Raw genomic sequence first — 14,812 nt, 5'->3', positions numbered from 1 at the left:
CGTGCACAGTACATGTGCAGTGCACACGTCCTGCACAAGTGATTTACGCCTTCCGCACAGTTGATTTACACGTAGCACATATTTGATTTACATGTAGGACAGAGGTGATTTACATGTAGTACATGTACAATTGCACGGATGCAACATGTGCATCATCTGTATAAATGTACGCCTGTACATGTGATGCACATAAGCGTCACAGGTTCTATTCAACATCTTCACGTGCACAGTACATGTGCAGTGCACACGTCCTGCACAAGTGATTTACGCCTTCCGCACAGTTGATTTACACGTAGCACGTATTTGATTTACATGTAGGACAGAGGTGATTTACATGTAGTACATGTACAATTGCACGGATGCTACATGTGCATCATCTGTATAAATGTACGCCTGTACATGTGATGCACATAAGCGTCACAGGTCCTATTCAACATCTTCACGTGCACAGTACATGTGCAGTGCACACGTCCTGCACAAGTGATTTACGCCTTCCGCACAGTTGATTTACACGTAGCACATATTTGATTTACATGTAGGACAGAGGTGATTTACATGTAGTACATGTACAATTGCACGGATGCAACATGTGCATCATCTGTATAAATGTACGCCTGTACATGTGATGCACATAAGCGTCACAGGTCCTATTCAACATCTTCACGTGCACAGTACATGTGCAGTGCACACGTCCTGCACAAGTGATTTACGCCTTCCGCACAGTTGATTTACACGTAGCACGTATTTGATTTACATGAACGACAGAGGTGATTTACATGTAGTACGTGTACAATTGCACGGATGCAACATTGCATCATCTGTATCAATGTACGCCTGTACTTGTGATGCACATAAGCGTCACAGGTCCTATTCAACATCTTCACGTGCACAGTACATGTGTAGTGCACACGTCCTGCACAAGTGATTTACGCCTTCCGCACAGTTGATTTACACGTAGCACGTATTTGATTTACATGAACGACAGAGGTGATTTACATGTAGTACATGTACAATTGCACGGATGCAACATGTGCATCATCTGTATAAATGTACGCCTGTACATGTGATGCACATAAGCGTCACAGGTTCTATTCAACATCTTCGGATGCGCAATACCTACCATGCACACGTCCTGCACAAGTGATTTACACCTTCCGCACATTTGATTTACACGCAGTACCGAGAGGATTTTCATGTAGGACACAGGTGATTTCCTCGTAGTGTAGAGGTGATGTAAAAGCATATTAGAGATACAACGAAATAAAAGGAGTTTATATATTTAGTGCCTAACGCAGTTCAAATACAACATTGTAAACGTCTTCTTGAAAAGTAACAGAGTTACATGTAACGAAAAAGCAATTATATACTTACCCAAAATTACTGACTCGTGCACTACTCTACCGCACCATTAACGTTCCAGGCCAGTAATTCCAAAGTTCTATATTCCAATCCCCCCCCTCAAAAGGCAGCTACAGCATATTCTCGTCACCTGAAGACGAGACAATATGGTACTCTGACGAAACTTTGTTTATCAGTAGCGTATATATTAACAAACCACTGTCACGAGCATTTAGACAATATTTTTCTTTCTTCCTACACATATATCATTATAGACTTTTCATTTTGCTATGCAGCATATTGGGTATCGTACCATTAGGGCCTGGAAGTTGAAGACCTTACCTAAAAAAATTTTTAAAAAGCCTAAACATATTAAGAAAATGACCTAAATTTGGAAAAAAATACTTAAAATATGATAAAATCAATAATGATACACTTAATGTGTATAATATTTAAATAATACACAATTCTGGTGATATGTTGAACAGAAAAAAAAATTGCAAATTTGCATTTTCTTCGCCCTGTTTCTGCTGTTCATTTTGAACTTGGAGGACAATCCTCACAAGCATCTACTGTCTGGTCATACCTACTATACCTGCTCCAGTCATTCAAGGGTTCCTATTGTCAGAGATTATTACAGAAAACTATGTTTAAGAGTTTCTAATTGAGAATGGGCAGCAAAACTGTAGTTGAAAAAAGGTCAAGTACCAAAACCAGCTGTTAAGACTTAAAGGGTAATGGGGACCAATAAGCCAAATATGACTTAAAACTAAGCATTTTCTGGCCTAAAATGACCCGAAATTAACATATACTATGGTGTTCCTCTTACCTTCGGGCACTTGGGAAAAACTATCTTTAACTTCCGACCCCTATATATGATACTGAAAATATTAAGAAAGAAAAAACTCATACTTGTCTGAATAATTAGGTTCTGAACTTATAAACAGTTGTGGTTTGCATATATATTTTTTCTTTTAATACAGTGCTTGGTTTGTCAACATAGCTTTTACATAGTATGATTTCATCAAAAGCCATCATGGAGCTATTTCAGATTTAAAATATATGCTTGATAAAGCAAAGTGGCCTCAACTCAATCACAAGTGAAATTAGATTTTAAAAAAATCCAAGTGCAAAAATGTTTATATATTCTATTAACCGTAACTTGGTGCAACTCCGCTGTAATTTTATGGAAATAGTAGGTATTACAACATTGATAACAACTGATTATATATATATCTATACATTTATTTCTTATTAAATATAAAAAGTAATCTACAAGATGGTTGTAGTTTTTTTTTCTTTCTTTTAATTTACTTTCTCCGATAAATCCTTGGCCTCAGTCCTCTGCATCCTGTAAAGAGAAGTTTTAAAAGTAATACAGTAAGTGCAGACACTAAATCAATCTATTTAAACTAAATCACAGTCATATTCTTAGCATAGTTTGAGATTAAAAATTTAAATATGGTCCATCCAAATTATACATGCCATACCATTTTCTCCAGAAACAAAGCTAAAGACTACCATTTAAGCTCAATAAATCACCACCATCAGCATCTCTGAAATAAGATTTCTTAGGGTATTGAATCAATTCCAGTAAGAGTATTTAAATTAGCAATTTGAAAACGAGGCTGGCTTTTTATCGACAGGTGGCAATCCTGTGCAAACGTGTGTTGAAAACACTGGTAGAACATCTCATGAGTAAATGGTACTAAATGCACTGACCTTGAATGACATTGACAAGTGTGGGTTTAAGTACACGTAAAACTGAGTTATTACAACAGGAGTAAATGTATGAGCATGCTTGTTCACCCCGTGCTCATTCGTACGGACAGTGAAGGATGAGAATAAACTCAAGACTGGATGCAGTAAGAACTATGAGAAGTGAATTTGGTAGAGAAATTGAGGTGAATGTTCACGGATGATCGAAACACTACACTTCGAATGCCTTCTGAAAAGTTCAAAATGAAGACGAAAGCTGTGAGGCAACGCATAACGAAGAAAAATCTAGCACAAATGTAAGTTTTATGTTACCTAAGCTACGGGAAGTGGGTTGAAAGTAAGAAACAATATTCAGAGAAGCAAGCAAGATGAAAAAGATTTATTTTTGTGGCATGAACAACCAATAAAAACGTTGCCTTTTCCATATTATCAATTGTATATAACTGGCTGATCTCTACCACGTTATGCAAGATAGGCAGAAGTATATACAGTAGTGCACTCTGTATTCCTCTCTGCGAGCGGCCGAGGATGGTTTAGAGTATGAAATGCAAATAAGTTACGTACCTGCCCTTGAAATTATATTCATTTTCATACAAATTAAACGTTATAGGGGTTCAGATCCGACGGACTTCCTGTCAGTGCGCCCCTGACTTATATGACTCACAGTGAAACAAATTTATAAATCTTATTGCTATCAAGTACAATGGCATTATTAACAATTTTTTTTAGATATTCATATTTCAAGTCATGTTACTAGATACTGAGACACTGGAAGACTAAGTACTGCTTAAAATTTAACCCAAAATATGCAAAAACACAGTGGCAAATTTGTGTAAGAAAAAAAGATCCTATATCCTAGATAAGCGATCGGCAAAATCCATATTCTCTGTCTGCGTGCCTGTAAATCGAATAGTGCAATGACGGGACATCGGATTATCCTCCTTCCTAACTCAGCGTTGCAATCCTGACGTAAAGGTTTCTTCTTTTTTTCAACTAATATAATGTACATTTTGAATTTAAACAATACTAGTAAGATTCTTAAGAAACATTTCTTTTACTATCAATGAGTCAATTTCTTTTTATCATCAGGTGGTACAGTGTTCCACATAAATATCGCAACTCTATAGTAGTACAATACTTTATTTTATGCATTTGAAATCAATATTTCGCTGATTACCTGCCTATCAGGCGTTAGTTTAAGGTTAGATTGATTATGCAGCAACCTGCAGAACATTGATTTCAAATGTATTGCATAAGATAAAATCTTAAAACTGTAGTCGAGTTGCGATATTTATATTGAACACTGTACAAGACGAAAAAAAAAAATGAAATGTTCCTCTCTTTTCCGTCGATATTAACCTTTAAAAAAAAAGAAAAAGTTTGTTTGTGTCATATAAGTCTACAAATTTCTAATAGTTTGTAAAATACATAATCGTTCTCGCAGAATAAGAAAAAAGTCTTAAAGATCATGAAATCTCAAACACCCCCGAATCGCCCAGTTTTGTTCTAGTGTCCCCTTTGAAAATGAGAACGCCGCTGGAGAGCGTTAATATACACGTTGAGAATAGGTGCGTATAATAGAGAATAAAGTTGAAAGAATGACTGCGTCAAAGGTTTTTTTTTCTGCTTATAAATTACCTACGAGAGCAAACACATTTTATACTCCGTTAGCTACTCGCACATATTTCAAGGTAAAAGCACAGTTCCGCACCTCCTTGCCCGCTAGGTCCCAAGTATGCAAAAATGTCCGCCCTGTTGCCGACTTCTGATGTAGATTATAGTGACAATTTAAAGCTTGGAGACCACTTGTTAACCGTTCTTATTTTGAAAACTGCTGCAAAATTACATGTAAATATTAAAATAAAGGCTTACGAATACATGAAAACCAAACATCAGAGGTGATACGTACCTTCGTGACCTCCTTGTTTTGGCGTGGTGCAGCCAATCACTTATCGCTTCCCTGATTTGCTCCTCCGAACACTCAGGATATAATTTCTTTGCAGATGCTAGAAAAAAATGTACATATGACTATGTTGATATATATGAAATTATACATTCATTAGTAAACTTAAATCCTAAAATAAGAACATCAAAAGTGAGAAAGAGAAACCCTAACAACAATTTTGGTATGCAATCCTTTTCCGTCTGAATGATACCTTGGTAATGAGATATTTGCTGTATTTACGAGAGTATAATACTTCACGCAATTTTTATACGGAACAGATAAAGAAAAACTATTTCGCATACAGCATACAGAGAAGTTTATGCTCCGATTTCCCCCCCTCCCACTGCCTCTCTGTATTGAAGATTGCTGAAATTGTCATTCCCAGCAGTGAGTCACTCACCACACCAATGACTCCCCTCTCAATCTAATTGACATTTTTATCATTTGCAGCAATTGTCAGTGACTTTTTAAGTAAATAAAAAAGTGCAGTCATTACAAAGCATATACGACGTATGATATTTTCGTCTTACAAGTTTAAATAATGTGGGGAGAGGATTGGAAATATTTTGTGTGATCTGGAATTGATCCAACGGCCATGTTTCACATGCCTTTCAAAATTATTGTTTATAATGGGAATCATTGTTTTAAGGTAATAAAATTTGGAACAATTCAGCGGTATAATTGAGTAAATATAGTAGAATTTTATGGCTTCTACTAACGCCAGAAAAAGAACCTATCAAATTAAAAATTCCTCACTTATTGAAATAATTAAACATAACTGTACTCATCTCACTTTTCTTCTGTTTGTTTTGTTTTTGGTGGGGTCTGTGTTACTACAAACACTCAACTTACATTCTGTTGCAAAACAGTATATTTTATATCAAAGAACAATTTGTTACTCAAAAAGAAACAATATACAGGGTGCTTCAGGAGGAAAGGTCAATAATTTGAGAGGCGGTCAGATTTGTCGACTACAACAATAAAGTTTACATAAACATATACGTTTTAAACCTTTGTTTCAAATATATCACTACATGAAGTTTAATGCATGGTGACAAGGGTACACTGCAATTATGTTGAAATGCGTACTGTGATACTATAAGACACGAGAATGGTAACTAATGTAAAGAGGACTGAGGAGGATACTACAGGATTAACACTACTCATAATTGGCACCAATGGTCCGCGGAAAACCAACATGCTTCATGCGAACAGTTACCAGATGGAACTTTCGTGTTGACAGTGCACCATACCTTCATCTTTTGCAAAATACTTTCCCTCCGTATTTGGAGGATAGTATTCTTTCTACGCATCATGTGATACCAAATGGACGGTGAACCGTTTTCACTCGACTATCACCCAGTGCCTTCACGCAAAATACTAGTCGTTGGATTGGATGTTTTGGGCTAGTCTAATGGCCACCTAGGCACCTGTTCTAACACCCTTGGGCTACTGTATGGGTGGTTGAAAGAAAAGGTGTACAGTGTTGGTAAATAACAGCGGGAACATAAAATTAATGAAACTGTTTCAACGTAACTCCAATGTACACATTTCCTTGTCCATATGTACCAAATTCATATAGTAATATCCCTGAAACAAAGTTTATATGGACTTCTTGTTCTGGACATGCTTGAGCACAACCTAATTATTGCCCTTTCCCAATAAACACCCTATAAACTATCAAGCATTGAAGACAATGCGATCACGATTAAAAAAAAAATGCACAAAAAAATCTTACCAACAATAAACTTGTAGGTTTGTGTCTCCACAAACGACAGCTTCCTCACACAATTTATTCCCGACTTTCCTGTGAGGCTATACAGCTCAGCAACTTCATCCACCACGACACGACGAAGAATATTCTGTGCTAGTTGTTTTGGAGTTTTTCCACCACTCGCCAACATTTGAAACTGAAAGTAACATTGTATCGATTGTGCTGTGTTAATGCAGCGAAAAAATTTCATGCATATAAATAATATTTTTCAATATTTAGTTAATGTTAGAGCAAATAATCACCATAAATTATTTCTTGTGATTAAGTTATCTGCCAAGGTTACATATCTTTTATATGATGTGAAATGTGGTGGCAAAAATAAATCAGTAAATCTGATGAAAACTAGGATCCAATTTGGATAGATTAATACATCTTACTTTTAAACAATCAATGTTATTGGTAGTTTTTTTTTCAATGTTACTTTCGTTTGTTTGCTGAAGAAACCAACCTAGGAAATGCATTACATTTTTTGCCAACTCCACTGTTTTTACTTCATAGAGCATGTGGAGGAATGTAGTACTATCCGAGTTCCCATGATCGCTAAAGAAGATAATTCTTTAATGTGTGACTTTTTGAATGTGTCTTAATTCTGCAAATTTGATAAAATTATACATATACATAGTCAATATACACATACATTCTTAGTTGTTGAAAACTTTTTACACAATTTAACTTATAGAAAAAAACATGCATACGGATGAAACGTATTTAATAACTTCAAAATGTCAACTCTTACGACAATTTAGTATTCAGCACCAATGTTGTAAATGTCAAGTTTTTGTCTTACACATGAATATAGAAGCGAACAGTCAATATAAAAGTGAGCAGAAAGTGAAGTTTAATTTCAGAGCACAATAAGATAAATAACAGACACTCAATATTCTATTATTACAATGAAATAGTGAGAGTAGCAATATAAAAAGTATCATACAAACATCCCTTTCAAATTAATACAATTGCCATGACTTCAGAAAAATATGTATTTCGTAAATTCACAACCTTACTCATGCAAAGCGACGAATTTTTTTTTTTTTTTTTTAATTTAATAAGTTAGAACACTGAAATAGAAGATTGACGGACTGTGCCATCAGTACTACTTTTAGTTGTTTATATTCACAATGAGGAGTATTAATGGTGCTATCTAGTAGGAAAAAAAAATAACAATGGTAAATCTCATACAGGATGTACGCGAATCTGAACCTATAAAGTGGAGATAATCTATGTATCTCCGGAAAACTTAGGTCAAAGTTAGATCAAATTCAGTCACCAAAAATCGGGAGCATTCTGCTAGGGAGCGCTACATAACTAATTTCTGTGAAAACAATTTATTTTCTGAAATGTTATAAAGTCTATAAATGTCTACTCACGTAATATTGTCTTGGTTGCTCATTATAGGTAACTATTTCAGACTCCTGGATTTTTCACCTTTGTGCTCTAGAAAAGATACAACAGAGCTTCTAACAACATTGAGGATTTTCATTGACTTTCAATGGAAATCTTGAAGTTCCAGAAAGTTCTCGTCAGGACGTTTTCCGTGACCTTTTCAGGACGTTTTTACGAAACACTTTTATTTCCAGGGTTTCCAGGACGCGTGTGGACCTTGCATATTATGTACAGCAATATTGGAAGACGTTGGGATATGTTGGTGAATACCAACACACCTTAATGCCGAAACAATACTGCTGCACACACTGCTGAAAGAAAATGCTAACACAGCTTGCGTTACAAGAGTCTGGAGCACGGTAAGGTTCCTCAGCTAAGCTTCATTGAGGAAGAATAAGCACATAGGAAACAGAAAAAAAATGAACAGAGGAGGATAGTAAAGAGCAAATTTTTTAAAAAAAAGTAATAGTGAGGATTAGTGACTTGTCCCTTAAAAAATGCTATGACTTATTTAGCATATTGCTAATATGTAGCAACTTAAATCATCACTGGAACTGTCTTTGGCTTGTATTTTTAATAATGCAATCACTAAAAATATAGGAAATATAGGAGAAGATTAAAATATAGGACAAATATACACACATTTCCAAACAAATAAGAAAAAATAGGAAAAAGAGGACAGCTGGGAGCCCTGCATAACATCACTTAGGAACTAGTGTGTGCCTTATTCAAATATCCATGTTTCAGAATCGTGCGGCATTTGCGCATTAAAGCTTAGAGAGGCATTTCGGAAATGCTCCGGAAATTTGAAGTACTAATCAACTGCCTCTACAGAAATTGATGCGCAAATGCCGCACGATTCTGAAACGTGGACATTTGGATAGGACACATACTAGTTCCTATGTGACGCTTTGACCCGACCACGATTGGTCCCATAGTACTGGAGCCATGGATCCTTAAAGTTAATTTTCTCACGTTTTCGGTAGTGTAACACCTAACAGTTGTACAACGTATTTAGCGCCATACTAATATATATAAATTAACTGGCCCGTGTGGACAAATAATAAATATCTCATGGCGTTTGTCGTATACATAATTAAAAACTTCCTATTAGTTTCCAAAAATAGCGGAAAAATTATAGTATGTAGATACGACCTAGTTTCCCACATTTAAGAAAATGAAAGTATTATGAAAGAAAACACTTCAATTTTTACCATATCTTTCTTACATATTACTACACAGTTATTTCGCGTCAAATCACATTTGTAATATGCTCAAATTTAAATTTTGTGTGTTCTCAAAACAAGTTTTAAAGTCAAATCTAGCACACACAATCCATTTACATTATTGTGGACAATTTAGTTTCAATTCACTATTTGGGAGGCGCGGTGGCTCAGTGGTAGAGCGTTCACCTCTGGTGCTTGGGGTCCCGGGTTCGATCCCAGCCCCCGCCAAGTGAGCTTTGTGGTGGACAAACACCGTGCTCGTGGGTTTTCTCGGGGTACTCCCGTTTTCTCCCACTTTCTTCATTCCACCATTTTACTCATCTCTCATTATCACCGTCTCCTTTAGCCTAACCGGCATAACCGTGGGACGTAAAACTCAAATATTTCATTTCATTTTTTCAATTCACTATTTACAAAGATTCATAAGTGACTATGAAAAATTTAATAGCAGTGAAGGAAAAAATATCCTAACTAGATAACACTCATAAATCATTCAAACTCAGCTCTTTTTTGATAAGATTGTGCTTTTTCTCGTACTACTTTATTTTTTGTAAGAATCTACATAACGGGTTAAATACATGACTGAACAGAGCTTTGATTTTTTTGTGAAGTGCAAATTTCGTGCATTATTACAGAGAGAGAGAGAGAGAAAATGACAATAGCATAACAGACAACAGGGCGCAAAATTTCAAAGTCAGACTCACTCGCCAATACAAAAATGATGGTCGCCAGTATCTCTCACGTACAAATTATGAGAGGTCCCCCTCCCATGGTCCTTGGTTTGACAAAGAGATTGCATTCGGGCATAAAATTTGAAACCAAGTTATCTATTCTAGGCACTGGGCTATCCCCCAGCTGTTCTAGCTTCAAAGACATCCAAGAGAAATTGTCCATTTGGACACGAAACCGGGGTTAACTGGTCACAAATGTGATTGCCGATTCACTCACGAAGGACTCTTGATAAAAATACGTTGTACTGATCTTTACATAAGCTTGCTTGTTAATAGCTATAATTGTCAAGAGTAGGGATGGCCAGAACCGGTTCCTGTTGGAACAGTTTTTCGGGTCTGAACGGATCCGGTTCTAGAAGATCCGGTTCAACAACCGGTTTTTCGGATCCAGGTCCGGAACCGGTTCTTCGGATCCAGGTCTGTAACCGGTTCTGGAACTGGGTTTTCGGATCCAGGTCTGGAACCGAAACTTTGTGACGATCCCTACACTAAACACGAGCTGCTGGAAGGCTGTGAACAGTGTGCTAGATGAAATGGTGGAAGCGACAGGCAGGCACCCAGGTGGCGGCCGCTTGTCTCATTTAGCTAAATTAACTGGGTAACTGGCAAACTTAATGGTTAAACAGGCAAATTGGCCAACTCATTTGGCTAAACACTCACTGGTGGACCAAAATAAAAACAAAAAACACTGGTGGACCAAAATAAAAACAAAAAAAACTGGTGGACCAAAATTTTTTCTGGGGGCACAAGAGAGTTTGGGCGGGGAGAGCACAAGCGCATGGTCCTCTTTGCAGTGTTTTGAAGGTGAAATTTGTGGCTCCTTTACGGGTCTTTGGGGGCTTTCGGATCCAAGTCTGAAACCGGTTCCTAAGAACCGGTTCTGGAACCGGAACTTTGTGGCCATCCCTAGTCAAGAGTCATTTCAGAAGGACTAAAAGACAAACAGTTACACAAGTAAAAACATTATACAGAATTATATATATAAATCGGGAAACTCCATTGGGAAAATCCTGTTATTTAAATGTATTTGTGTGTAAAATTTGAAGGTCAACATATCATAATCACTAGGCTAAAACTGAGGTATTAAATTAAAAATTGGGTATGTAGATATTCAATAAAATTAAAACAAAGTGAAATCCAAGCTGATGTTGGAAGCTACGTAGGCAGTTGATAAATTTTGCCAATTTCTATCAATATGTTTAAGCAGCCTTGGCTTCTTTATAAAACAAGTAGAAATATATAACTTGGTTTCATTTCGTATGTTTAGGCTTAAATTCCTTATGAAATACCAACGTTATCACGGAGAAGACTTTCGCTTAAAGAGACACCTCGAATTGCTACTTGCTTTACACCTGAAAGATGGACCGAGAATTGAACACGGGACCCCTCGATTAAAAGGTGAAAAGTAGATAAACGTAATGCGGATGGTTTGATATGTGGAAACGTCACCATAAAGTTCACACGATTTAAACATTTTTTTTTCTTGTTTAAACCATTTTTTTTTTCTGAAAAACCAGCTGGTTTAAACCAACCCTGCCTCGCAGAGTTATCTTTTGTGAAGTAAGTCACAGTGGAGATGTTACATGTGAGACCTACAGTAAAGAGTTGCCCTTAAGCTATATCCTGAATCAATTCGATCTATATTCAGATATCCTTTTTAAATATTGCATGTTGCAGTAAGGTCTTCAAAAAAATGCTTGTATGGGTTCACTCGAGCAGGCGGTTCTACCGAAAACAAAATTTATAGGTAAAATACGATGTGAAACACTTTTCGTAAAAGAAGCAGAGTGTAAATATAAGTAATTTCTGTCAGTGGATATCATATTGAAATACATTTTCAATGGTAGTGAACGTATTCTACATGTAACTATTTACTGAAGCGGAAGAATACAAGAATGCGAAGAAGGTGAAAATAAACTGCGGGAAAGTTCCGTTCGTGTTAGCAATGGACGACTGCGATAGATATAATGTAAGCATACGATTAGAGAGCGTCGATACGTGTGATAAAGAGCGTCGTATTATAGTTTTTCAAGCGTCATGGTAAGTGTAGAAAAGTAAAAATTCAGAGCATACGAACTTCTCCTCGCAGCAGACCATTTGTACGCGGGAAAGCAGTGAAGCCATTTTGAAATTAAGAATTACTACTATTATATAAGTGCTTTTGAAGGTAAAAACTATTGCAGATATTTAATGTATGTTTTCACTATCCTCGTTTATGCGTATGCCCTTGTTGCTGACCCGCCTGCTCCCTACGAACGCACCCCTTTGATCCGCTCGGGCCTCCTGCTGCGCTCCTGCCCTGATTCGGTTAGATAGCATTCGTGCTTTTTAGTGGCCACCTAGACAAGTTGGTTCGTGGTTTATGCATTAGCTCCTCATTTAGTGCATGTTCTGCAAAAAGAAACCGGAAAATGCAATAAATGCGTGTAAATTTCATAGAACCGTTTGCTCGAGTAATGCCTTTATACCTTTCTTAAAAGATGGCTCAAGAAAAATACATGCATACGATCAGGTTCTATTTTAACGGCAAGGTTCTTGATTACTGGTCCCTTCCCATTGAGCAGTAATAAAGACAGAAAACAACGTGCCCTGCGGGGTTCTAACCCGCCTTCACTCGCTAACGCTCGCTCGGCAATACTGTATAAGTTAAATGCATAAACTTAGTACAGAAAGAAACCTACCCAGCTACTAATCTATATGGGGGACCAGTAATCTAGAACCTTCCCTATTTTAACTATTACCCCTAATTCCCATTCTGGATTTGGTAATGATACTAGCATACCTTGATTTGATTGTAAATTATCTCGGAGGTTCTGCCGTTGGAACACTACCTCCTTTCAAATGTAGGGTTATGTATGCATAATTTATTTCATGTTAAAAGGACTACGTGATAATGACTCTTGCAGATCTTTCTTTAAAGAGATGCAAATCATGACAGTGCCTTCAATGTATATCTATAGCTTCAATGTCCCCTCCAAAAACATAAAATGTCAACTAATAAATACTGCTTGAGAAGAACAGGATGCATGTGTATACGGCAACATTAACACCAGTTTTATTATTTAAACGGGTGCTTTATTAAATTTTACAAATTACAGTAAAATTAAGTTCATCACTCACCTGATTATAATATAATGTTGAATTCTTCGCCTTCAACAACATTGGACAAACACCACCACACCACAGCTCGTACCCGACCACACAAATAAGCGCGCCGTGCATGGCTAATACACAGCTCCAACCAGTGCGCATGCGTGATTCGAAATAAAAATTAAATTAATAACGAATAGAGAAAAATAATATTTTACTTCCAAACAATAATAATCTTATTAAGATTATTATATTTACATATCTTTTTGTATGTATATAATCAGACACATGTCTATTCGGTTCTCACGTCATTTATTACATCAAAGCCAACACTGCACATTTTTTATGCTACTGAGAGAGCCTATTTATAGCGTGTCGATTTATCTGATTGAATATTTATTCCAATGTACTTAAGCCTTCGAAAAATGCAGGTTACATTATATTGTTTATTTAGAATGAGTAATATAATAATTTTTAAAAAATTGAACTTTCAATTAAAAATACTATAGCCATATTTAATGTAAATATTAGCAGAATGAAACTAAATACACTTGCACGGTATTACGAATGTGTCATACACATGTGCAGTAGCTGTGCAAATGCACATGTGCACACAACGGCTTAAGCACGGGTTATATAAATGTGTACTGCATCCACGCAAATGCACATGTGTACATAACGGCTTAAGCACAGGTTATATAAATGTGTGCTTCATCCATGCTAATGCACATGTGCACATGCACTTCTTAATCACGGGTTATGTGCGTGTGCATCATCCACACAACTGCATATGTGCACATAACGGCTTAAGCACGAGATATACAAATCTGAGCTTCATCCATGATAATGCACATGTGCACGTGCACTTCTTAATCACGGGCTATGTACGTGTGCCTCATCTATGCAAATGCACATGTGCATATAACGGCTTAATGACGGGTTATATAAATGCGTTTTTCATCCATGCTAGTGCACATGTGCACGTGCACTTCTTAACCACTGGTTATGTACGTGTGCCTATTCTACGGAAATGCACATATGCACGAAACGGCTTAAACACGGGTTATATAAATGTGTGCTTCATCCATGCAAGTGAACATGTGCACATACATGACTTCGTCACATGTTATGTGCGTGCGCTTCATCTACGCAAATGCACATGTGCATATCACGGCTTATGCACGGGTTATATAAATGTGTGTTTCATCCATGCTAATGCACATGTGCACATGCACTTCTCAATCACGGGTTATGTGCGTGTGCATCATCCACACAACTGCATATGTGCATATAACGGCTTAAGCACGTGATATACACATCTGTGCTTCATCCATGATAATGCACATGTGCACGTGCACTTCTTAATCACGGGTTAACTACGTATGCCTCATCTATACAAATGCACATGTGCATATAACGGCTTAAGGACGGGTTATATAAATGTTCGTTTCATCCATGCGAATGCATATTTGCACATGCACTTCTTAATCACGGGTTATGTGCGTGTGCTTCATCTAAGCAAACGCACATGTGCCCATAGCGGCTTTAGCACAGGTTATATAAATGTGCGTTTCATCCATGCGAATGCATATGTGCACATGCACTT

The 14,812-nt window shown here is 36.8% G+C and overlaps 1 protein-coding gene across 1 annotated transcript; it reads right to left on the bottom strand.

Annotated features, from left to right (window-relative positions):
- Positions 1-2,543: 2,543 nt before the first annotated feature.
- On the bottom strand, positions 2,544-14,212 carry LOC145688138 (uncharacterized). The gene is made up of 4 exons (XM_081761930.1): positions 13,237-14,212; positions 6,741-6,912; positions 4,967-5,063; positions 2,544-2,689 (listed from the first exon to the last, which is right to left on the bottom strand). Exons 1-4 carry the CDS (start codon positions 13,366-13,368, stop codon positions 2,644-2,646), a joined length of 447 nt encoding a protein of 148 aa, XP_081618056.1. The 5' UTR covers positions 13,369-14,212; the 3' UTR covers positions 2,544-2,643.
- Between the last annotated feature and the right edge of the window lie 600 nt (positions 14,213-14,812).

The sequence above is a fragment of the Thermobia domestica genome, chromosome 6, assembly GCF_964235325.1.
Source record: "Thermobia domestica chromosome 6, izTheDome1.hap1.1, whole genome shotgun sequence".
In the NCBI taxonomy this organism is placed as follows: domain Eukaryota; kingdom Metazoa; phylum Arthropoda; class Insecta; order Zygentoma; family Lepismatidae; genus Thermobia; species Thermobia domestica.
The sequence above is the reverse complement of the archived record's forward strand: the minus strand, read 5'-3'. Positions and strand labels throughout refer to the sequence as shown.